Source organism: Plodia interpunctella, chromosome 29 (genome assembly GCF_027563975.2).
Source record: "Plodia interpunctella isolate USDA-ARS_2022_Savannah chromosome 29, ilPloInte3.2, whole genome shotgun sequence".
Taxonomy (NCBI): domain Eukaryota; kingdom Metazoa; phylum Arthropoda; class Insecta; order Lepidoptera; family Pyralidae; genus Plodia; species Plodia interpunctella.
The window spans coordinates 426,629-453,482 of NC_071322.1; the positions used below are offsets into that span (position 1 = coordinate 426,629).

Below are 26,854 nucleotides of genomic sequence, written 5' to 3' on the forward strand. Positions count from 1 at the left end.
AAAGTTAGACAGCTTATGAAATATACTATTAGATAAAGAAAAACTTTATTCCTTTTGTAATTATTATTTGTTTCATTTTCGTGCAATGTAATTGAATATGTATGTCTTTTTAATATCTATCTGCCTATCTATCTATGTATAATATAAAATAAAATAAAACAAAGGGATTGATAGATAGATATATATCTATATATCTGTCTACTATCTATCTATCGATATATATCTGTCTATCTATAATGATGTAAATTCGTCCTCGAAAAGTCTGCGGTGAAGTTTGTTGCGCCGCTTCTTCTTCACCTGCGCTTTGGAAGCCGGCAGTAGACTTAGTTTAAGTAATTTTTCGACGTCAATAAGTGATGTATATCATCCTAAATTGAATAAAGAATTTGAATTATCTATCTATCGACTATATATCTGTCTATATATCCCTTTGAATTATTTTATTATGAATCTTAATTGTGCTAAGACATTCAGATAGATATTATTATTATCATCTGTCTATCTATCTACGATGTCGCGTGTACTCACCACCAGGCTGTCGTAGCGCTCGGCCGAGTAACAGCTAGACTCATTGAGACGACACCGCTCCATGTTGAGCAGCGGCGTGGACGTGTCTTCGCCCTGAGTTAGTTTGCTGAAAATATACTTACTACGTTATCCTATATTGCTAGTAGTTTGTAGCTTTGTTAAACATCGTTTAATTCAGAATATGACGTGAAAAAGTGTCTGTGAAGGCCTAATTTCTGAACAAATGATTTGAGTTTCATTTTTTGATATCTCCATAGTGGTTGAACTTCGCCTTTAATTCCTCTTCTTCTTTGTCGAAGAAAGATGAATTAAAGGTGAGCGTTTGTGAGTTGAGAGCGAACTGATTTCAAAAATTCTATCACCATTAGAAAAGTCGCAACTTATAACACCGCTCTTTTTGCGTCGCGGGTTAAAAAGAAACAGCATTTGGACGTCAGTCACGTGCCACGTGTTTCGTGGTGAGACTGTTTACACTCACTTGATCGCCTCCCACGGTATAATCATCGCGCCCTGTATGGCCAAGTCCAATATTCGTTCGTAATCGTGCGCGACCCTCTGTTTCTCCGTGCCGGTCACCGCGTCGTGGTGCTGCATCACCCCTGTAGACCATTACACGCAACCGAAAATAATATAAAAAATATATTAAAAAAAAAAAAAAAACGATCGCGACGAAACGAGAAACTCTTGCTTTTTTGAAGTCGGTTAAAAGATAAAAAAAGAGACCAGGAATAGTTTTTTTTCTTAAAACTGTATGTATCTACCTAATTGTAATTAAATTTTTCGGAGAGAGAGAACATTCAAATTGGCTGTGATAATCAGAATCTATGATATATAGATAACTAGCTGCGCCCCGGGGCTTCGCTCCCGTGGGAATTTCGGGATAAAAATTACCCTATGTGTTACTCCAGGTTATATTCTACCCGTGTACCAAATTTCATAACAATCCGTCCGGTAGATTATGCTTGAAAGAGCAACAAACATACATAGCATAATATATCACATACATCCTCACAAACTTTCGCATTTGTAATACAAGTAGGATCTACGCTAGATGTCAGGATGTACGAGAAGGTACCATAGTTTTCTAAAATTGTTGTTAAAATTCACAAAAACGGTAGCAGCCAAAATCGTTGTCTTAATTTGTGACAACACTTTGTTAGAAAACTAATAGTGACTTAATACTATCCAATAAAATCATTTTAAGTGTCTCATCTAATTATAAATTAAATGAAATCATAAATAAAATGTTATGGCGGCGCTAGTGAGCCGGAGAAGCCATTTTAATGTCACACTCACCCATAGCGCTTTTAAGATCATTTAGCATAAACATATTGTGCTCGTCGAGATTCGCCAAAACTTGCAGCTGTTTTGCCATCTGTAAAAACATGTTGCTATTAAAATATTTATTTTACTTTTGAGAAAACAATAATTATTATTATATTAAAAAAAATCATTAAGTCAATTATAATATACGTATATTTTGTGTCGATGATCGTACAACACGTTTGGCGAAATTTAAACTTAACAGAATTACAACCTGCGTGTTTTCTCGCAACGAACGCGACACGCCAGGCGCGTTTTCTCGCAACGAATGCGACACGCCGGGCGTGTTTTACGAAAATTAATGCAACACGCTAGGCGAGTTTTCTCGCAAAGAACATGACGTGTCGCCAGGACTACATGTGGCCGTCCAAATCAAAAGGGACCTTATGGCGCCCGGTACTCACGTCATTATTGCCGTTGTTTTGTATTGGAACAACGGCAATAAAGACCTAGGTGCCAGCCGCCATAAGGTCCCTTTTGATTTGGACGGCAACATATAGTGTTTCACTCACCTGCAAATAATTGTTCCCCTCCCTTTCGAAGTATTTGGTGGTGGGTCTGGACGTGAAGTAGCCGGTCCAGAACGCGTGTCTGTCGCTCGCGTACGGGAAGAAATCGTCCTGTTTCGTCGGCAACGTCGGACTGGACAGATAATACATCCGAAAAATATTCAAAAGGAGTTTTTTTAAGACATTTTTTTTTTCAATTTTCCTTTGATTGATAGTATATGTAAAAAAAAAGACTTTTAAATTATGTAAAGATATAATTAATTGTTATTTTACCAGCGACTCGCCCGGGCTGTGCATTGTCCAATAGATTCCTTTGCGGGAAATTTGTCTAAATAACAAGTGAAAATTGAAAATGGTTTAATAGAAGATTTTAAAACAGATAGACGAGAAGGGCGAGTTTGTTGTACACTATACTAGAGGCCCGTCCCGGCTTCGTTCGGGTAAAATAAAATCATAATGAATTATACACCCAAACCTTCCTCAGGATTTACACTATCTAATGGTCGAAGTAGTTTTTGAGTTTATCGCGAACAGAAAAACAGACGCGGCAAAGGATTTCTTTTAAAATAAGGTATGTGTAAGGTTAGTGATTATTACTTTAGAGGCGACTAGGAATGTACGAAGCCTTGACAGCTGATAGACAACCAAAGACGGTAGACGTCGGGCAGACGGCCTATCGTAAAATCAGTTCTAAAAAACGTTAGCTTTTTTAAGCGGCCCCCGGGCTTTGAGGTGTTACTGCCGCGAATAGATAGATAGATTTATGCTTACTTGGCATCCTTCACGGCTTTGAGGTAACAGTCAGGTGTAGAGTACAATAGTGTGATGTTTAGCCCCTCCTTGGCGGCTTTCAGGTTCGCGTGTCTGAAAACACGAGCTCGCTTTACAAATCACTACGAAATAAGACATTGACAATTTTTTCATCACGTGCAATTATGGAATACCAGTAAACGATGCCAGTAGTTTGTAGCTTTTTAAGAAATTACCATATAATATAAAGTTTGACGTGAAAATGTGCAGGTGAAAGTCTAATTTTTAAATAACTCTTGACTGTTTTTTTACTTTGAAACATAGTTAAGAAAACGGTATAAGGGAATTTTTATAGCTAGCTGTACCTTGGAGCTCTGTTTCAGTAGGAAATGACAAAAAGTTTGATACTTTATGTTATGGTTTACCCGTGTGCCAAATTTCATCGACAATCGTCCAATAGATCATGTGATTGGATAAAAAACCTTCGCATTTGTAATATTTATATGAATAATTTACAAAAGACGCTCGGTTAGTGATAAAAGCAATGAAATGAAAGCCTTCTTCCTAGGCATGTTAACCTAATGTACTTGCAGTCGAGATGCATTTTGTTGTGACAATTATTAGAGACTCCCCAGAACGGCACATGATGTTAATTTATATATACATATGACACAAGCTTTTTAACTGAATTTAAAACGAGATGTACTGAACTATTCTGATATCGAGCGGGAATTGAATCTACGCCTAATCGTGGTCAATAACCATTCGGCCGAATGTATAAAAAAATTAAGAAAAATAAACAAACATATTTGCTTTTAAATAAAGTACAACGGAGCCAGCACACTGTCGGCGAACTCGGTCAGATAGCGACGCGAACGCGGAAACAATGCGTAGCATAGAATACTTTTAGTTACCTCAATGAAAAATCAGCATACGCTGCCAAAGTTTGGCGAACTGTTCGCGGACAGTGTGGAGCCGGGGCATGATATAAACAGCGGATATTTTTATCGCTAGTCAAGGCGCAAAACTCACTGTATCAGCTTGTCCATGTTTGTAAACCACATGCCGGCATGTTGATATGTGAAGTCGCCACCCATCGTCACCAAAATGTTGTTAGTCCTATAGTAAGCCGCGCTCAACCTGGCGTACCCCAGAAAATCTGTCACCTATAAATTATATTTATGTTTGCACGGTGTACAGATACAGACACACGCTTAGCTTTTATTATGAGCAGTTACTTAATTTAATCAACTTCTAGTTTCAGAATAATTTGTTGTTGTTTATATTTATTGTACGAAAATAAGTACGTATATAAAAATGTATACATGATACATGTACAACGGCGGATTTATCCCATGTCAACCGGCGATAGGTTGGGGGGGGGGGGGGGGCATGTAAAATTTTAAATGTATTATGTCCATTTTCTCTATGCCTTGTTATTTTATTGTGTGTGTTTTTTACCTGGACGATATGATGAAATGAGTTTAGAGTTTACGTATCTGCTCGATTCGTAAAATATACGACGCGTGTTCCGCTGCAGTGAACGGGTTAAATGTCCGATTTTCATGTTTGAATCCTTTCAGATTTATACTATATATGCTAAATTATGACGGTTAGTCTGCCACATTTTATTTGCCATTAATAATATCAGTAGTATTATTACCATGAAAAGAAAAAGAATTAAATATTTTAAAAAAATGTGTTTCATATGTATTTTAACGTTAAATTTTAACTTATAAAATATAGATTCTTATAGCTACAAACTACTAGCATTCTGGAAAGACTAGACAGAGCCCGGCCCTAAGAAGCATATAAAATTTACTCACTCAATTAATTTGTCTATGTTTTTGTACCACATGGCCGCGTCTTGATAGTTGAAATCATCACCCATAGTCACTAGGATATTATTTGTTTTATACGCCCTGGCCATTGTACGGGTGTCTTGCAAAAAATGGTTTACCTTTTGACAAAACACATGGCTTTTAGCCCGTGATACAAAAAAAATATTACAGAATAGGACAGGCTAGTTGACTAAAACCATTAATGCGAATGTTATATTATTACACGTTTTGACAAGTGTGGCTGTTTGTGGCAATGTGTGGTTCTCAAAAAAAAAATGGGATATTCCAAAGATTTTAATAAATTCGATTCCCGGTCGGGTCATGATGGAAAATGATATTTTTCTGATTGGCCCGGGTTTTGGATGTTTATCTATATATGTATTTGTTATAAAATACAGTATCGTTGAGTTAGTATCCCATAATACAAGTCTCGAACTTACTTTGGGGCTAGCTCAATCCGTGTGATTTGTCCTAATATATATAGTGTAATTTTTAAATCGAAATTATTGTCACAATAGACACAGAAAACGTGTATTTGTTGTGTAACCACAGACACTAAAAACAATAACATATAAAGCATTAGAAGAATATTGATATTACATGTACGTACATACAAGCATAATGCCACAGTGGGTTAGTACGTTATACCTAGTATATTTCATCTGTAAATAAATATTTAGGGATTCGTGGCAGCGGTAAAGATGTAAACTGGAACGCGTTTTTCTAGATTACGTCGGGAATCACCATAATTTATCATCATCATCATCTGCAGCCCTCCGTGACCCACTGCTGGGTATAGACCTCCTTCCGTCTCCGCCAACCATCTCTGTCCTGAGCCATCCCTATCCAGTTGTTGCCAGCAAATTCCTTTACATCGTCGACCCATCTAGCCGCCGGATGTCCTACGCTCCGTTTTCCAGTTCTGTGGTACCACTCAGTTACAGCTATACTCCACATTCTTTTCTGCAGCAAGTTCAAGTTCATGGAGCCGTTCATCCAGTCTAATCGTCCTGGTGTTATAACACGCCAGGGACCGGGTCGTCGACAGCGTGGCAGCCAGCCTGATTGAACCTTAGCACCCTCATAATTCAACCTATCAACAATTCACTCATCGCCCAATTTATGCTGAAAGTTATTCACTTGCTAAACATTCAAACAGCATTATGCCACCAAAAAGCGTGTCCCACAATTATAAACTGCCAAAATGTACGTACATCTTTTTCGAGTTACAAAATGCCAGTTAGTTACTATGTTCTATTCAAACAACACACTAACATGTCCCACTGTTTTGAACTACCACGATGCATGTACGTTGTAGTTTACAACTTTTTTTAAAGCATTCACGCAACATTTGTTTCACGTCGACTGCGGCTCGCCTAAACGCGTGTGCGCATATAAAATGTTTTAAGAGATTAGGCCAGGCACGTGATAAGACATAAAACATGCCAGCGTATCTCGTTCCTTCTCTTCTTCGCACAACTTTTTCATATATGAGCGAAATGGAAGATAGCTTTCTCTGTCAACGGATTCGTAAAACACGCCTCGCGTGTGGAACCGCAGTCGACGTGTTAGAAGCACCAATTCGCGTGCACTCCACTGCAGTCCACTCACTCGATCAGTTTGTCCAGATTCATGTACCACATGGCTGCGTCCTGGTACTGAAAGTCTTCTCCCATCGTGACCAGTATGTTTTGGGTGCGGTAACCGCGCGACATGTTCACGCTAATCGCGAGGAAGTCCGACACCTTTTTAAGAAATATATTTTTTAAAACTTTTACCAGCTTTTATTTAGTTTCACGATGACCTCGGTGGCGCAGTGGTAAAGTTCTTGCCACCGAACCGATAGGTCCCGGGTTCGATCCCCGGTCGGGTCATGATGGAAAATGATCTTTTTCTCATTGGCCCGGGTCTTAGATGTTTATCTATATAAGTATTTGTTATAAAATATTATTATCGTTGTGTTAGTATCCCGTAACACAAGTCTCGAACTTAATTTGGGGCTAGCTCAATCTGTGTGATTTGTCCGAATATATTTATTTATTTATTCACCTGTCTGTAATAAAATCTTGCAAGTTAGATTTCTCCTACTTCCAGTTGACTTACAGAGTTGAAATTTCCCGCGTCGCTTCAGTTTAAATATATATTACGACAAATCACACAGATTGAGCTAGCCCCAAAGTAAGTTCGAGACTTGTGTTATGGGATACTAACTCAACGATACTATATTTTATAACAAATACATATATAGATAAACATCCAAGACCCGGGCCAATCAGAAAAAGATCATTTTCCATCATGACCCGACCGGGGATCGAACCCGGGACCTCTCGGTTCAGTGGCAAGAACTTTACCACTGCGCCACCGAGGTCGTCGACAATCACAATGCAATGCAATGTTCGTTTCAATGACAATGCATTATTATGATAAGCATGATGACGATACAGCCGGATCGGCTCCAAACGTGGGAGCTCCTCAACCGTTTACAGCACGGACATGGGTTTTTTGTCAGATCTCTCTGACGATAATAAAATGCATGTGGCAAAATTACATTTTTTGTAAAAAACTTGTTTAAAAATGATAGCATTCTCTGTATTAACCAAAGGTTTACTGTTAGATAACAATTTTAGCATTAAGTCCGTATATTGACATTTACGAATAGTATTTTTATGCATTTAAGCTTAAAAAATAAATAAAGCTGCTTAGAAGTATATAACAACAATACCTCATTTTATAATCCCATTGTAAGGATGGCCCGTCAGTGCAACGACATTACGATTGCTAACCCTGAATTCGACATATTTAACTCTAAGTTTACACTGTTTGTTAAAATATTAAAAAGCATATTATATAGCGCTCACGCGTCTGGCATGGATGCGAGTGCGGTACTTAGTAAAAAGTAATATTGAAAACCCCAAATTTTTGTTAATTCGTAGTTATTAAGATATCTGTCATGTCATGTCTGTTTATTATATTATATACTTATGTTCTTTCTTAGTCTATCAAACTCCTTTGTACCTAATATTCTCTGTAAGCACATGTTTGGATTACAGCCTGTTTTCTTTGTATTTTATCTCTATGAATATTTTATAATTGTTGTAATCTGTTTTGTGCGTGAATAAATAAATAAATAGAAAAATAAATAGAAAAAATGCCAACCCAGTAACGGGGCATTTAACACCTATATATTTATTTATCTATATAAATAGATGGCGCTGACGTGACAACCGTATTGTTGAAAATATTGTGATAATTCATGAAAATCGGACATCGTTTCTGGGCGGCATTACTTATCAAATTCTATGACAAATTCCCTATTCTAAATCTCTTTCATAAAGTTACATGCAAAAACAAAGAAAACGAACTGGCTTAACCGAACAAGAACTGTCCGTACAACATCCCGGCCATCATACAAATCGGTAAGATTCTTCATAGTCGTATTCCTCACGGCTGAGGGTCGTGGTCATTACGTGCAATGAAACACACACAACAACTTTCTTGGCATTATTAATGGAGTGGTTTTGCCATTGCCTTCTCCATTTTTCACACAAGTTAATAATCAACCAGTGTGCAGGTTTCCTCGAGATGTTTCCCTTCGCCGGAAGCAAGTGGTGGACGATGAAAACTACTATACACGAGTCAGATTGGAATACAAACTCGTGTGGCACGAGTTAGATTCGAACCGGGACCTTTCGATCCACAGCGCGGCAAGGCACACAATGAGGGACAAAATATTATAAAATCAAATCATTTATTCAGAAATTAGGCCTTCACAGGCACTTTTTCACGTTATATTCTAAATTGATGTTTACCAAAGCTACAAACTACTGGCACTTCGGAACGACCACTGCTGAGAAGAAATGCCGAAAAGAAACTAATTTGAACAGTGTTGGTACCTATCATGCCAGATCGGCTTACCATTATTGTTTCTTACAATGTTTTTTTTTTTATTATATTGACGAGAAAAGTGCCTGTGAAGGTCTAATTTCTGAATAAATTATTTGAATTTGAATATGTAAAGTTTCTATAAGGTGCTCATAATAAAAGCTATAAGCATGAGACATCTCTACAGACACTATTAATTTCACGAGCGTTTTGAACGTCGCCGCGGGCTGTCATTAGTGTTTATTAAATTGTATCATTCATAGTAATCATTTGAATTATCCTATTTTGGTTGATCTGTGTACGTAATGCGAACTTTGCTGTATTTACATTTAACCAACGAATCGGCTAACAGTGACCAATCGCAGCGCGCCATTGTGACGCGACGGCAATCACACCGCGATGTGATTGGTCCGCTGCGTCTCACTTCGAATCGATTCGATGGTGAAATGCAAACGCGCACTTCGCCCTCTGGTGTCGAGCCGCGATGACACAAACAGACACAAGTTGCCATAACAATGAAAAATATTTTAGAAATTTCATTACAAAACAATGTTAAGCCTTGTGAAAGGTCAGTTTTCAAATATTGACCGTTTTATTGTAAATAAAAATCTTATTCGATTAAATTAAAACTACTGTTTACTTATTAATGTGTTGTAATATATTTTACTTTGGTGCAATGAAGAGTATTATGTTGTTTTGTGCTGTATTGTATTGTGTTGTGTTGTGTTGTGTTGTATTGTATTGTAGGCACTGCATTGTATGGTGTACTGAGATACAGGCTCTACTTAATTCATACACCAGTCTCTCACGATCTTGTTTTATTGAAACCTAACATTGTGCAACGTAACATATCTACATTATACCATAAATAATAAATACACAGATTGAATTCAAATTCAAATTCAAATCATTTATTCAGAAATTAGACCTTCACAGGCACTTTTTCTCGTCAATCTTTATATTTATAGTTATTTCTCACAAGCTACAAACTACTGGCATTTCGGAACGACCACTGCTGAGAAGAAATGCCGAAAGAAACTCATTTGAACAGTGTTGGTCACTATCATGCCAGATCGGCTTACCATTATTGTTTCTTACAATGTTTTTTTTTTCTTTCTAATAATATATAAATTAATTAATAATTGAGCTAGCCCCAAAGCAAGTTCGAGACTTGTGTTATGGGATACTGACTCAACGATAATATATTTTATAACAAATACATATATAGATAAACATCCAAGACCCGGGTCAATCAGAAAAAGATCATTTTCCATCATGACCCGACCGGGGATCGAACCCGGGACCGCTCGGTTCAGAGGCGAGCACTTTACCACTGCGCCACCGAGGTCGTTATGTTAAGATTGTAAAGAAAATAAAGAATTTTTAATATGATTTGATTTCTTGTATTGTGTTGTTTTGTTTAGTTGTATTGTGTTGTGTTGTATTGTGTTGTGTTGTGTTATATTGTATTGTATAACTTACCCGCCTGTCCACGTTGTATATGGGCGAGTTAACATCGTCTATAATCGGCTCGTCGTTGCACAACACGTCGAAACAAAACCCCGGTGGCGGGGAGTACGTGTTATAGAGAACACCCGTGAACAGATCCGAGGATTTACCTGGAATCATACATTATAAAGGATCATATTACAAATAGTTTCTCGTTATTATAACCTAGTCCAAATTTAACGAAAAAATGTGAAATGCTTTGGTGATGACTAGATGTTGCCCGCGGCTTCGCTCCCGTGGGAATTTTGAGAGAAAATATAGCCTATAACAATCTTGGATAATGTACCTTTCCAATGGTGAAGGAATTTTTGAAATCTGTTCGGTGGTTTCGGAGATTACCCCATACAAACTCACAAAGGCTTACCTCTTTATAATAATAGTATAGTTCACCACATCAACTTTGTGGATTCAATAAAGTATTGAACAGACCTCTGTCTGTTCAATACTTTATTCAAACTTGCACTTTAACTCACCAAGGACATCGTCACCCCTCCACAGCATCTCCATGCTCGACGTTTTCAATCTCCTACTCTTGTCCTGGAAGTCTATTCTGCCCAGGAACAGGCCGTCGTAACCCATCTGCGCAAGGAGAGAGGCGAACTCCCGAGAGTGGCCGAAAGGGTCAATTTGCCACCCGACGCGAGGTATTCCGCATGCGCCAAATGTCTCGTTCAGTTTTCTAGAACATTCCATATGGAATCCTAAATATTATGTATTTATACACTAGCTGTTTACCCGCGTCTTCGCTCAGGTTCTGTATTTTTATGCATGCACAATTTTATTTATGCCATAATTTGGCATACTTTTACTATGGTATAAAAATTTGAACCATAACCTAACCTAAAAGTTAATTATGCCACATTTATACCCGTATGCCAAAAATCAATTATGCCTTAGGCCTATTATGCCAAAGAACAACAGGAAATTAAGCGTTCCATTTCCATCTCAATACTACAAACTACATGTGTGCAAAATTTCAAGAAGATTCTTTGAGTAGATACAGCGTGAATAGGTGACAAACAAACTTACTTTCACATCCCAACTAATAACAATATAAATGCGAAAGTTTGTCTACACTATTATTATAAAGAGGTAAGCGTTTGTGAGTTTGTATGTTAGCTCAATCTGTATGATTTGTCCTAATATATTTATTTTAAAATTTAAATAACCTATTTCATATATTGCCACTTTGTGCAATATTATGCCGGATATAGAACTTTTGTTTCTGATCGCCTCTTGAGATAAATTAGTATAATATATCTTTTTACTCGTGTATAATTACTGAAATATGAACTGAAACGTTTCTTTTTGTTTTTCTCAATGAGCTATTTGTTAACTAATTATGACTAAATTGCACGTAATTTACGTAAGTATTTTCAAGGTTAATCTTTATTTCAAACAAGTGTTGACAAAAAATCTATAGATATATTTCTGACGACCTCGGTGGCGCAGTGGTAAGGTTCTTGCCACTGAACCGAGAGGTCCCCGGTTCGATCCCCGGTCGGGTCATGATGGAAAATGATCTTTTTCTGATAGGGCCGGGTCTTGGATGTTTATCTATATATGTATATGTTATAGAATATAGGATCGTTGAGTTAGTATCCCATAACACAAGTCTCGAACTTTGGAGCTAGCTCAATCTGTGTTATTTGTCCTAATATATTTATTTATTTAATATATTCTAATATATTTAGTTACAGATTTTTTAGAAGTTTCGTAGATTACCCGCCTCAAACATACAAACTCACAAACGCTTAGCTTTTTATAAAATAGAACAGATAACTATAAGCGTCCCTCTATATAGTACCCGTGAAATTGACGCAGGCGAAGTCGCTGGCGAAAAGCTAAATAGAATATGTAACACTTTTATGTTTTAACGTTTTATTTTTTTATTTTCATTTCGGAACTCTTTCATTCTGTTTGTCTATTATTTTGTTCTTGATAATGTCTTGTCATGATCTTGTATGTCAAACTGAAAGATTGGTTGATTATATTCTAATGTGTAAAGATTAAAATAAATTTTAATCTCCTATTTATCTATTAAGATAGATCTGTAATTAATTATAGGATCCCCAAATATTTTGGGTAAGAGCTACTTTTATTCTTTGTTATTATAGCTGTTATTTTGTTAGAATATAGTTCTATGTGAAAAACCTCATCATAGATAAATATTATATGTAAGCAAATCACCTATAATATCTTATCTATTTACCATCCCTTTATTTTAAATAGCGTGTAGCTAATTAATAGCATGCAATTACTTTCTTCCCATAGGGATTTACGCTCCGGTACCGGATTCCCCTTCATCCTACGGCCGCACTTTGAAGATATTCTCTTTCCCTCAGTTTCCTTGATGTCTGGCTGATTTGGAGGATTAAAGGAAGTGGTGTTTTTGTTTAGAGACCTTTTTATCAATCGGAATGTGTTAATATTTTGTTACCCACCTATTTAACGGTATTCTTCCATTTCCTTTTTATTACATTTTCTAAAATTAAAAGTCTGTCATTTTTGTAACGAAGTCATTTTTGTTATCTTTTCCTTACTAGATTAGAATAAATGTGACAAATACGATATACTTAGAATACGATATACTTACTTGAAGTGGCGGTGGTGTAATGGTTAAGACGCCCGCCTGTGGATCGAAAGGTCCCAGGTTCGCATCCTACTCGTGCCACACGAGTTTGTATACCAATCTGACACATATATAGTAGTTTCCATCGACCTCCACTTGCTTCCGGCGAAGGGAAACATCGCGAGGAAACCTGCACACTGGTCGATTATTAACTTATGTGTGAAATGTACAAGGCAATGGCAAACCACTCCAAATTAACAATGCCAAGAAAGTTGTTGTGTGTGTTTCATATATTTCATTGCACGCAACGACCACGACCCTCAGCCATGAGGAATACTACTATGAAGAAGACACATACTTGAGTCCCCACGTAAACTGATCAATAGTAGTTTGATAGTGGACCGCAGCCTCGTCATTCATGCTCCAGGCGCCGCCCACGAACTGAAGTCTTCCCTCTCTGACAAGCACGTGTACTTTGTGTCTTACGTCATCACTCTGATGGGTCCACCACTTCCAAAAGAACGCTGTCTCCACGTAGATGAATCTGCGAGTGGAATATCGTATCAATCAATCAATCATTCATTCATTCATTTGTCTAAATATATATGTATAAGACCTATATTTGTTAATTGACGTCCATGGAGAAAAGACTGCGGTGAAGTTTGTTGCGCCGCTTCTTCTTCACCTGCGCTTTGGAAGCCGGCAGTAGACTTAGTTTAAGTGATTTTTGACGTCAATAAGTGATGTATATCATCCTGAATTGAATAAAGAATTTTGAATTTTGAAAAATTTTTTTTTTATGATTGATTGAATGATAGTTTATTTGCTTTAAATGCTGTACAAGTCATATTTTTTGTACGTTTAAAACAATCTTAACTATAAATATTATAAATGCTAAAGTTTGTGAGGATGTATATGTGTATGTTTGTTACTCTTTCACGCGAAATCTACAGGACCGATTGTTATGCATTTTGGTACATGGGTAGAATATACACCTAGAATAACGCATAGGGTATTTTTAAATCTGAAATTCCCACGGGAGCGAAGCCGCCAAAACGCAGCTAGTAAATTATATGGAACTAAAAACGAAATATGATTGATTTTTATGAAATTTAACACAAAGACAGACGAAACCTTCATGAGTAACACAGGCTACTTTTTATTATGGTTCTACCGGAGCGAAGTTGTGACGTGCTAGTTTATTTATATATTTATTAATAAATAGCAGCCAGCCCCGGCTTAGCTCGAGTAAAACCATAAAAAGTGAACTTACATAAAACCTTCCTCAAAAATCACAGTATCGATTAAAAACCCGTCGGACAGAGAGCGTCCGGCTCGAAGGACCAAAACATGTATGATCCAGGATCACACACTTTTACTGCTCGACATGATAGAGACGAGTACCGCGGAGATAGAAATTTTAATCAAAATCAAAATCAAATCATTTATTCAGAAATTAGGCCTTCACAGGCACTTTTTCACGTCATAATCTAAATTAAATTATGTTTACCAAAGCTACAAACTACTAGCATTTCGGAACGACCACTGCTGAGAAGAAATGCCGAAAGAAACTCATTCAAACAGTGTTGGTCCCTATTATGCCAGAAGGGCTTACCATTTTTTAAATATAAATCAAATCAATGTAAACTGTACGGCTTCTTTTATCATCACCTTGCTGTCTTCTTTATTTGGTCCGTATAAGCCCTTCTTGGCTTTCCTTTTCCTCTGCGGCTTCTTTATTGGTACTATATATGTTAAACTATGTACAAATGAGCGGGGCTGATAGCTGCGCTGTCAGCAAGTTTACGTTTGGATTTGCTGTCATTCTTTGCTCGTACAGGAGCGGCTTTTTTTTGTACTTAACAGCAACAGTTTTATACTGTAGTAATGTATACCTTCTGTCTGGTTTCTCCCACAACTCCTTGACGACAGAATCCAATATGTATTGGACACCAGCTTTTTGTATATCATTGTGACCTGAACACAAAAGAATACACAATTTTTTGTTCACAAAATTTTTTTTTGACACAAACTTTTATTGTCGTCAAAGATATTTTGTTACATTCAACGAGTGACAAATCATGTCCGTGCAGTAAACCGTTGAGTTTCCTCCGTCGGGAGCAAATCTTGGGTGCACCATCATTACGTGCGTATCGGAATAATGCATTGCCATCCAAACTAAACGTACAAAACTTCAGCACAAAATTGTGTTGCAAGATTCCATCCGGACATGCATCGCGTTTGCAAAACATATATTAGGACAAATCACACAGATTGAGCTAGTCCCAAAGCAAGTTCGAGACTTGTGTTACGGGATACTAACTCAACGACACCATATTTTATAACAAATACATATATAGATAAACATCCAAGACCCGGGCCAATCAGAAAAAGATCATTTTCCATCATGACCCGACCGGGGCTCGAACCCGGGACCTCTCGGTTCAGTGGCAAGAACTTTACCACTGCGCCACCGAGGTCGTCAAGCATGTCAAACAACAATGCAAATTAAATAAAAGGTTGTAAAAATTTAGGCGTGTGAGCGCTAGAACATGTGGATGTCGCACGAGGCGGCTAAGCGACTCTCTTCAGTGTTGTGTATATTAGGGTTAGTTAGGGTAGATTAGTGTAGAACTGTTGATAGTGTAGAAGAGCAACAATGTAAATAGTAACTATATATAGTATAGATTTAAATATATATAGTATATATAGTATAGATTTAAATCTATTTAAAAAGCACCTCAAGTCTTTATTAACTGATAAATGTTATTATACTATAAATGATTTCTTTAATGATAGACTCGGATAGAATATAGGGCTAGTATAAGTACATTATAATTCTTTTTTTGTTTTGTTATTTGTAGTGGATAGCATGCTCCTCTTTATTTATTTATATTTGCAGACCTATATTCGGTAAAACGTGTAGGTCTAATTCATTTTGACTATTTGTACTCATGTTTTTGGCAGATAAATGTTTTCTTTCTTTCTTTCTTATAGTGTAGATGAATAAAATATCACTCGCTGCCATAGTAATACTGGTCCAGTGTCTTCAGCCAGCCGACTACGTTGTGCGTGTCAAGTACCAGATGCATGTTGAAGGAACGGAACCACACTTTAGTGGGTACATCAATGTAGAAATGTAAAAGCAGCAATGTAAATAATATAGTTGATGAAGTGTGCATAGTGTAAAATGTATACATAGCGGAATTAGTATAGATAGTGAAAATGAATAAAATGCCACTCACTGCCGTAGTAATATTGGTCCACTGTCTTCAGCCAGCCTACGTCGTCGTGCGTGTGAGGCACCAGGTGCACGTTCAGGAAACCCTTTTTGATGGGGTGACAGCTCTGAAAGCATATTTTCTTTTATACCACCAAACAGGCAAATAGTTTGTATGTTTAGCGGTAGGGGCTTCTGGACTTCAGTACGGAAAACTTAAAGCGCAACAGGCACTTGACCGGTGTCCGTACTAATATATTAATGCGTAAGTCTATCTCTATCTGTACGTCTTTTTCCATTTCACAGCTAAACCGCTGGACCGTATTTGATGAAATTTGATATACATATAGTTCTCCCCGTTCATCCGAATACAGGCTACATTTCTTTCAAAAATCAACCCCCCAAATTACTGATAAATGTAATAGGGGCGAATGTTTGTATGAAAATCTGTTCCGCTTTTACAGAAAAATAAATGCGGTGATAATCTACTTATAAATAAATCTCTCGAGACACAATATATTATTATAACAGATTATACAGGGTGATGTCTTATACATTGGCCGACCTCGGTGGCGCAGTGGTAAAGTGCTTGCCTCTGAACCAAGAGGTCCCGGGTTCGATCCCCGGTCGGGTCATGATGGAAAATTATCTTTTTCTGATTGGCCCGGGTCTTGGATGTTTATCTATATATGTATTTGTTATAAAATATAGTATCGTTGAATTAGTATCCCATAACACAAGTCTCGAACTTACTTTGGGGCTAGCTCAATCTGTGTGATTTGTACTGATATATTTATTTATTTATTTATTTATTGGCATTATTTTATCTACAACCACGTACAACCACGGAATCAGCAGATCCCTCGATTTTCCACAAGTTAGGCACTTATTAAATTTTGTATTAATAGAACAACTGATTTCTTTTTTCGCGATTTCGGAGTTACCCCCATAATAAAAGTTATTCAGAATCATGGACAAAATATTGCCAATGTATTCAAAAGTCACTGTCACACCTGTATAACGTATTGTCCAGTGAATTATTGATAAAACGATAAATCGTTCATTGTTCTCGCTCAGTTGAATGATAATTAATCTTTGTTAAAAATTATAATTATTTCTGTTGCAAGTTGAAGTTGATATTATTAGAAAAAAAAAAACATTGTAAGAAACAATAACGGTAAGCCGATCTGGCATGATAGGGACCAACACTGTTCAAATGAGTTTCTTTCGGCATTTCTTCTCAGCAGTGGTCGTTCCGAAATGCCAGTAGTTTGTAGCTTGTGAGAAATAACTATAAATATAAAAATTGACGAGAAAAAGTGCCCGTGAAGGTCTAAATTTCTGAATGATTTGAATTTGATCATCCGTTTGATCCTACCTGATGATAATTTGTGTTGCTTGAATTACCGCGAATAAACATAGACAAGTTTATTTCTTACTCAAATTAAAAAAAACCCCGACTTTCAATATTCATTTCATTTATTCATGATGGAAAATGATCTTTTTCTGATTGGGCCGGGTCTTGGATGTTTATCTATATAATGTATTTGTTATAAAATATAGTATCGTTGAGTTAGTATCCCGTAACACAAGTCTCGAACTTGCTTTGGGGCCGGCTCAATCTGTGCGGTATGTCCTGATATATTTATTTATTTATTTCGCTAAAACTCTTCAACGGCCGAACAGATTTTCACGAAACACGGCTAAGAACACTGGGGTTAAAATTTTATCTATGACACAAAAAAAGAAACTAAACGAAAATCGGTTCATCCGTTTGCGAGCTACGTTTAACTTATAACACCCCTCTTTTTGCGTCTGGGGTTAAAAATAAATAGAGAAGTATGTTTTCAATGTTGATTTTAACCGTCGCTCCGCTGACGTTTGACGAAATGGCGTACTTTGTTGTTTTTCTGCACACGTCAAAGTTACACGGTTAACGGTACACCCCACCCTAAGTGGGCCTATGTCTGTTCTGTACATATAAGGTAACCACTTACCATCAATTGGACCGCATGTCTGTTGTCTGCACGTCAGTATAAAATCCATACGAATATTATAAATGCGAAAGTATGTCTGTCTATCTGTCTGTCTGTCTGTTCCGCTTTCAAGGCGGACCGATTTTGATGAAATTTGGTATGTATATAATTAAAGGCTCCCATTCAAACATAGGGTTTTTTTTTTTCTCAAAAATTAACCCCCAATTTACTATAATGGGGGTTAAAAATTTGTGTTCCGCTTTCGCAGGATAACTAACGCGGGGGAATAACAATAATATATTGAAATTGTGATAATTAGGATCGATTACCTCGTATCCACATTGGGGCGCGGTTGGCACAACCACTCCAGCTAGGCATAACGACGCTGATGCCAGAGCGAGACAGAACGATATTCTCAGCATGGTCTGCGAACAGAACGAAAAATTAACGTAAAAATAAATTTACATGTTCGAAACAAAGTCGCTTCCCGCTGTGTCTGTCCCTATACACCATAAATTAATTACGCCCAAAAATAAAATTGGGGCTATCAGTACCTATTATTGGTAATATGTGCACAGTCAAAACATAAAAAATCGAAATCTTAAATTTATCCAAAAATCTATAATAATTTGTTACAACACTTAGAGTACCACGCTTCATAGTAAAGGTAGGTCCAGTGCAGCGGTTCACACAAAGTCAAATTATTTTTTATTTATTTATTTTTTGTCTATGCCAGAGTCATTGCACGCGAGAGCGAGAGAACACGAGATAAACTATAAATAGGAGTTTCAAACTACGTCCACAAATATATTGATATTATGGGACAAATGCAAACCTCAATAACTTTGGTGATAAACAATAATTTTAAATTTTGATTACTCACATGTATTAATACTGTATTTAATATTAAGCCTTTATTTTTTTTGGCATAATTAAAATATATATATGGTATATATGCTTGGATCTATAAAACTGCTGGCGGGCGGAGCTAGTGCTTTCTATAAACCAATTGGTACTCACATAATGACTAATTAAAAGAATTAGTCATTTAATTACTGTCACTTAGATGTTAATAGAGCATGCAGTTTTATGTCAACTAGCGATCCGTCTCGGCTTCGCTCGGGTAATATCATATCGTATCATACAATACTCTGTTCACCTGCGGCTTCATCCGCTTGAGGGTGGTTCGCAGAGCGTTTCGACCGCTGCGGCCGCGCCGTCATTACAATCCGTCAATTATCACGAGGAAGGAATCATTTCCAAAATCAATCATTTCACAAAATTGTCATTACTACAGTACAGAGTAATTGATGTAAAGTCTTATAGTAAAACTCATTCTTGTCTTTGTTAAAATTTGAAAAATTGTAATGACCCGGTCGAAGCGCTCTTCGAACCATCCTCAAATGCGTTGTTGAAATATCCATAGCGCATTTAAAATACGCACAGCGCCATCTAGTGTTTCATTGCAAAGGTATTTTTATTAGCATTAGCGCCACCTACAATAGAATTAATAAGTACTATCTTGCGCCATATTGAAATGCGTACCAACCAATACAGATTCTTCGCTAATCCTGCGGGATTAAGTTTTTTCCGAGATGAAAGCTATATTAAGCCCTTCCGAGAGAGAAAGCTACCCTATGTCCTTCTCCATACTCTTAATTATATATGCGAAATTTCAAGAAGTTGTGAGCAAATAACGCGTGAAGAGGTAATAAATAAATACCTCGACCTCAGTGGAGCAGTGGTACAGTGCTCGCCTCTGAACGGAGAGGTCCCGGATTCGATCCCGATCGGGTCATGATGGGAAATTATATTATTCTGATTGGCCCGGGTCTCCGTTTCCGTTTCTTGGCCAAAAGTGCTTTCGTGTGTGTGTGTGTGTGTGTTCTCCTCTAGAGGTCGCATTTCTCAGCAGATTCCCGTGAAATTTTGGGAGCAGGTTCGAAAAACATATGAAAGTCGATTGTCGAGCCATTTTTTGCACATTTTTGAAAATGGCGGAGTTGGCACAAATGGCCTGAGCGCCTTTGGAATTGATGGGTCTTGCGACTATTTTGTGTTTGTTGTGACGAAACGAAATAACAAAGGAATTTCATTTTCCATTATGACATACACATAGACATAATAGACGGATATTTTCATCAACGTTGTCAAAATATGAATAGCCCAGTTGGTTTATAAAGAGATAATGACTGATTGACTCGAGCGTCTAGAGTTCGAATCCCACCTGGAAGGGGCCTTTAGTTCACTATATTTATTGGTATTTAGTTTTATTTTGACGAACGCCATTTCAAAGTTTATTTTACAAATTATTTTCTTACATTCTACTTGGGGCAAAAATTAATTTTTTTTCGTTGGTCCGATTTTGATGGATATTAAAAGGTATGTAGGATATGCAAATTGAATTTTTAAGTTCTTGGAGCAACAAAATCGGTTAAGTCGTTTTCGAAATATTCATTTGTAAAATCTCATCAAAATTTATTATATTCGCGAGGTTTACATTCGCGGCGAACAACTAGTCTATATATGTAAATGTTATAAAATATAATATCGTTGTGTTAGTATCCCATAACACAAATCTCGAACTTGCTTTGGGGCTAGCTCAATCTGTGTGATTTGTCCTGATATATTTATTAAATAAACAAACTTACTTTCGCATTTATAATATTAGTTGAGATTGGGATGAAAATAAACACTTAAACCTTCTGAGTAATCACACTATTTAAAAAAAACCCACATTAAAATCCATTGCGTGGTTTTAAAAGAAAGTTTAGCAACAGACAGGCGCGGCGTGGGACTTTGTATTATATCGTACAACATATCTAAACTAATATTAATGCGAAAGTCTGTCTGTTTCGCTTTCACGGCTAAACCGTTGGACCGATTTTAATCAATTTCGGTATTCATGTAGTTGAAACATACACTACTTTTTTTTTTTAAATCAACCATCTAATGACTATGATGGGAAAGTTTTTAATGTTACTATCGTGGCTAATGTAATGCAATACGATTCACTGTTACGTCCTATTGAATTAAAAAAAAAAAAAAAACAAAGTCAGTGTGTCTATGACCGGTCTATTGGCTATGGTACCAGGATGTCAAATGCGTTTTTTACCGCGAAACCCATTTCTAGCGACGCGCGTCGGTCGTCCAGTTTCAAACAGTTGTTTTTAGAATTAATAGGCCGTTAGTTGAACCAGAAAACTAGGGCTGTACTTAGAAAATCGCACACGGCGACCAAGGGACACAGCCTAGGGTAACAATAGCATTCTTAAAGAAGTTTGACGTCAGACAGGCGGTTGTAAAAGATTCAGGTTTATTTTTTTACGCCAACAGGCGTCTCAGCCCCGAATAAATCGGGAACACGCACGGATAAGATGACAGAGAAGTTTATCCTGATCCTAATTATCATAATTAACATTATAAATGCGAAAGTAAGTTTGTTTGTTTGTCACCTCTCCACGCTCTATCTACTCACCCAATCTTCTTGAAATTTTGAATACATGTAGTTTGAAACTTTGAAGTATGGATAAGGAGACATGGTTAAAAAATCAGTATTACTTACCTATATATATTTTAACAAAGTCATGAATTAGTTTTACTATCCGTCTTTAAAATATTTAAACTGTACTGTGTTAATGTCAATTTTATGAACGACTAGCTTTTGCCAGCGGCTTCGCTCACGTTAATTTCCCACGGGAACAGTTATTTTTCCGTGATGAATCCTACCCTATAATATAAACCCTATGTCCTTCTCCATACTTTAAACTATATGTATGCAAAATTTCAAGAAGATTGGTTGAGTAGATAGAGCGTGAAGAGGTAACAAACAAAGAAACAAACTTAATTTCGCATTTAAATTAGGAAGGAATCGTTTCCAATATCAATCATATTGGAAACGATTCCTTCCTCAAGAAAATTGACGGATCGTAAAGACAGCGCGGCTGCTTGCAGCGGTCGAAACCTTAGAAAAAATAAATGTCGAAGCGTTATATTTAGTTATTAACAAAACGTTATATCGTCTTACGCACACATTCCTTCAAGTTTAGGATTATACTAAGATAAGAAACACATTAACTCGTAAACAATTACAAATGTTGACCACAGTTAATTGTATCTGTTATTTGTTGATAACCGTTATCGGAGTGGAACGTTGACCGTTCGGTTATTTATCACATAGTAATAATGGTTTATGCCCGCGTTTATAACGTGCGTTCGCTGGCAACTTATTACTGTCAACATCTCGGGTTCTAAGCAACGTGTCGCGATGAAACCTTATACCAGGTTTTAAGTTGGACCATCCGCTATACAAAGAGTTTACTTTATTGCGGCAAATTGAGGGCAATACATTGAATTATTTTTAGTTTCATATATATATATATTTTCCATGGCTTCCATGTACTTTTGTACTTGGTTCCAGCTGAAAATCAGCGCCTTGGCTCGATACCACGGCACCATTTCTTTCTTTCTTTCTATACAACTATGAAAACAGCATCAAATTCCATCCGGCAAATATTGCGTGATACGCGAACAAACACGCAGACAGACGGAATGATAGACAACAATTCGAAAACACAATGTTTTGTCTTTTATTAGTCCAATAACGACCACCATTTTATGTACAGACAGCGCTCTTACAATTTTATTACCTAGGTATATGTAAAGATCATTCTACACGAAGAAATGCATGAAGTTTCTTGTAATGGTATTCATAGTTTATATATTCATAGCATCGGTATCGGAAAATAAACATTCGTTAGTATATCGATACTTGAGGCGTGTGGTCCCGCCCGGGAATGGTACCAAATATCCCCCCGTGGATGTCGTACGAGACGATTAAGGGACACATAGCCTTGGCAACTGATCTGATAGGCAAGGTATTCCCAAAGAGAGTAGCGTCAGGAAGCCCAGCCACAACGAAGACGACAAGGGAGAGAGTAGTGACGATATACTATTTATTGTTTATTATTCGATGGTATTTATCGATAGTGTTCGATACAATCGATAGTACTTACTCGAAACTATCGATAGACACTGGATAGTGGCTTATCGATCACAATCACTAAACTGGAATATTAAAAACGTAACATTGATTGTGTTACATAGTTTCGATGTTGAATAAAAAAAACGAAGTGTTATCGCGTTACATATATACTTATGTACATATAAACTAGTTACCTTTAGCACAGATTAAATAATACCCCAGTACAGATACCCAACTTCATACAAGAAAAAGACGCCTCAAAAATAACCAATAGTAGTAATCTATTTTTAATTAAATATTGGCACCGCCAGGGGCAGCACTGAGATAGTCTCTGATGCAAGCATAAGTGACAGCATGCGCTACTTGTCATAAATAAATTATATTTTATCCATAGATGGCGTTTAGGTAAATTGCAGATTGTACTGAGGATCAACCTGACGAGAGCGTCACTACTGTCGAACAGATTTGACAAGGAAATGGCTTTTTGAAATGTTTCCGATTTTGGTTACTGGGTCAAGTATCCTTGTCATTCTATAACTAAAGAACCAATGCTTTGTCACTCCAAAATTGACAAATCTTCCTTTATAATTTTATTAATTTTAACTAGGCTAGTGAAGAAAATAAAACTTGTTTGTTGCATCGCACGCAAATAGTCAATTTTGTATCAGCTACTTTGGCGCTTTCGACAAACATTGTTGGTTTTTTATTGCGCTAAATAAAAGCACTAATAGGTATAAACTATCTACGCAATATTTATGCATTCTCGTCGGCATCTGTCCAAGTTCACCGATAAATGTAGCCGGCACTAGGTGTGCGCACAAAGACCAAATACCTAACATATTCTATAGACGGCTGCAAGTGGAAGTGTGTAAGATTTCCATACAATAATCCGGCTAATTCATACTTCCATACTACTTACTAATTTTATAACGAGAAAAGATTTGTATTTTTTACTTTTTGTTTATAATGAATAAACCAAAAAAAATCATTCAAAAATATTTTGGACCGATTTTGATGAAATTCGAAAAACAGAGGATAGATGCAACGTTTCGGAGTAACAGACAATTTTTTATGGTTTTACCCGAGCGAAGCCAGGACGGGCCAATAGTCTCATAGGGAGAGGCAGATTGGGCCGGGCACGTGACGAGGGACAAATGCCGTCAGAAGCGCTGTTTCGTTCTTCTCTTATAATACACACATCTCTTTCTTTCTTTCTCTATTACGGGCATGCATAAACGTGCACACACACACCGCAAACTGTTGTGTTTCTATCTCTTTTCACCATTACGGAATGCTAAAAAGAGATAGAAATACATTCGTTGGCACTTGATTTGATAGTAGGTCTGTGCAGTAGGTAGGTAGGTAGGTAAGTAAAAAAATTCTCTCGGCGGCAGTCGGCATGGACACGGAGCAATGCGGTCAAGGTTATCACTACAAAACCTACTGAACTTTTAACTAACATTTTTTTAAATTACGTATCTAAGTATGTATCATACCTTTAGACCTGTGCCTATAGGCAGGCATCCAACTAACATTATAAACGGAGTTTTTGAGAATATATATTTGTTACACTTTCATTTAATTACTAGCCTTTGCCCGCGGCTTCGCCCGCGCAATTTCCCACGGGAACAGTTAGGTACCTACTGTGTTTAAGTAGACAGCGTGAAGAGGTACAGGTATATTAGCTGTGATATTAGTAAAAGCAAGTAAGATAATTAAGAAATAGAAATTAATTTTAAAAACCTAATATAAGTACCAACCTTGGTAAGAATTTGGCACACTATGTACCTACCTCAGTAAGCGTTGTTGCCACATTGAAAGTTTTTTTCATTCATCGTTTTGTTCCGCGCTACCACCGCTCTCCCGCGCCCGCGCACAAGTACAGTCAATAACACAGCACATCAATATAACTAACGAGATGTGGGTGAGAATCACGAGATGCATTGAAATCCGTCAAATTGGTTGGTGAACCAAGTAGAGTAGTTTCAAGTTTCAAAATCATATATAATGACTTATATGTGATTTTGATCTGAATACCCCAATTTTTCAAGTAACGGGGTACTTGGAGATTGGGTTATATGGACAAAAAGTACTCCCAAAGCATCCCGAAATAGTTTACTTGGTCTTACCTACGTATTTTGTTACTGTGTTTGAAAGTTTTGAAACACATTTTTTTGTAAATATGTCAATTTAAGAGTAGTAATGCATCGGTCAACATATTACTAATATGTTATTGGTCAACATATTAAGTTTGCTTGTGTTTTTTATAGATCTTTTCAATTTTTTGCACCTAGGTGTATCCTTATAGTAATCTTGTTCCCAGTTTTTCCTCGGAGTTGTGGGTCTATATTCTTCTTCCTCCATAGTATTTTTTTTATTTTTCATACCGGGATAAACCCTTGTTGGTGGTATAACTTTTAGTTCGGGTGACATTTGAGCTAGTAAAAAACAAAAACAAAACAAAAGCATGAAATATGCAAAGTCAATCTACAACATAATTGCAGACTAAAAGAGATTTTTGTACATTTACATACGTTAGTTTTGTGCTGGCTTGAAGTATGATAACGAAGAAATGTAGAAGTGAGAGAAGTGTTAAAATACGCAGATATTCTTAGGTTAAATCGGGGCCTTTAAAATTCGGGGTCCAGAGGGAATAAATAAAAGTTGTATGTAATTGGGATCTTTAGGCTATTTTTATGCAGAATAAAACTTGAAATTGCTCATAGGGTACTTTTATGCTGAATTTCTCACAAGAGTGGAGGCCTGATCCCGAGGGAGAGAGCTATCAATATAAATATAATTAGAGAATCTCTTTGGCGTGGCTGTCATGAATATTGAGAATATGAGCAAACTGTCTCAATATTTTTGTACAATTAAATATGTTACCTTGAGATGTAGATGGAACAGGTGAATGGGGCGAACAGCTTAAAGTTTGATCCTCTCTATAGTTTATAGGAACTGCCAATTTTGACAATCTCAGTCGTTTTCCAAATTTATTTTGTATAAACATCTTATCAAAATGATCTACACATATACGTTTGTTTCTTAATTTATCTTGAGGCATATGGCTAATGGTCATATTACCTAGAATATTATTTTTCTTGTCAGAAAAAATCAATAATGGGTAGGTAGTTACAATAACTTTTTGTTTTTATTTGCAATATGTCATCTAGAATATAACATAACATCTAGAATATAGCATATATATGTATGTATTTTTAAATACATTAATTTAATGAATTAGTTTTGAAACTCCCCACTGTAATTTATAAATAACCAATTGATTATAAAGAATCTATCCATTCTCCTACAAATTATAAATATACTAGAGGGTTCCCGGCTTCACTTGTGTAAAACCATAATAAATTATAAACCTTTCTCTTGAAACACTCTTATCTAAATAAAAAACCTGCATCAAAATCATCATCATTCCATCCAGACAGCGGGAATTTATTTTATTCATTGTTTGCTTAATACAACAATATATTTATTAAAAATATCTAGCTTATATGTTTGGTATCAGATATAAATATGATATTTAACAAAAACAAGCAAGTCAACTCAAACTGTCAACAAAATCTACTGAGCGGATTGTTATGAAATATGGTGCACGGGTCGAATATAACCTGGAATAACACATAGGGTAGTTTTTATCTCCAAATTCCCATGGTAGCGAAGCCCGGGGCGAAGCTAGCATACATATAAACCTTCCTCTTGAATCACTCTATCTATTAAAAAACCCACATCAAAATCCGTTGCA

The 26,854-nt window shown here is 36.7% G+C and overlaps 1 protein-coding gene across 3 annotated transcripts in view; it reads right to left on the minus strand.

Annotated features, from left to right (window-relative positions):
- LOC128682200 (lysosomal alpha-mannosidase-like) overlaps positions 1–26,854 on the minus strand; it is a 34,238-nt gene that overhangs the window by 5,154 nt on the left and 2,230 nt on the right. Inside the window, exons 2-13 of one of the 3 annotated variants that reach the window (XM_053766789.1) lie at positions 18,440–18,535; positions 16,160–16,262; positions 14,810–14,891; positions 13,273–13,458; positions 10,816–11,021; positions 10,316–10,452; positions 4,143–4,276; positions 3,132–3,224; positions 2,364–2,493; positions 1,825–1,903; positions 1,007–1,127; positions 529–634 (exon numbers count right to left, since the gene is read on the minus strand). In XM_053766789.1, the coding sequence (XP_053622764.1) occupies positions 529–634; positions 1,007–1,127; positions 1,825–1,903; positions 2,364–2,493; positions 3,132–3,224; positions 4,143–4,276; positions 10,316–10,452; positions 10,816–11,021; positions 13,273–13,458; positions 14,810–14,891; positions 16,160–16,262; positions 18,440–18,532 (1,470 nt within the window). In that variant the 5' untranslated portion in view covers positions 18,533–18,535. Of the gene's footprint in view, positions 1–528; positions 635–1,006; positions 1,128–1,824; positions 1,904–2,363; positions 2,494–3,131; positions 3,225–4,142; positions 4,277–4,936; positions 5,071–6,562; positions 6,697–10,315; positions 10,453–10,815; positions 11,022–13,272; positions 13,459–14,809; positions 14,892–16,159; positions 16,263–18,439; positions 18,536–26,854 lie in introns of all 3 variants that reach the window. The other 2 variants (XM_053766790.1, XM_053766788.1) reach the window with 2 other exon arrangements.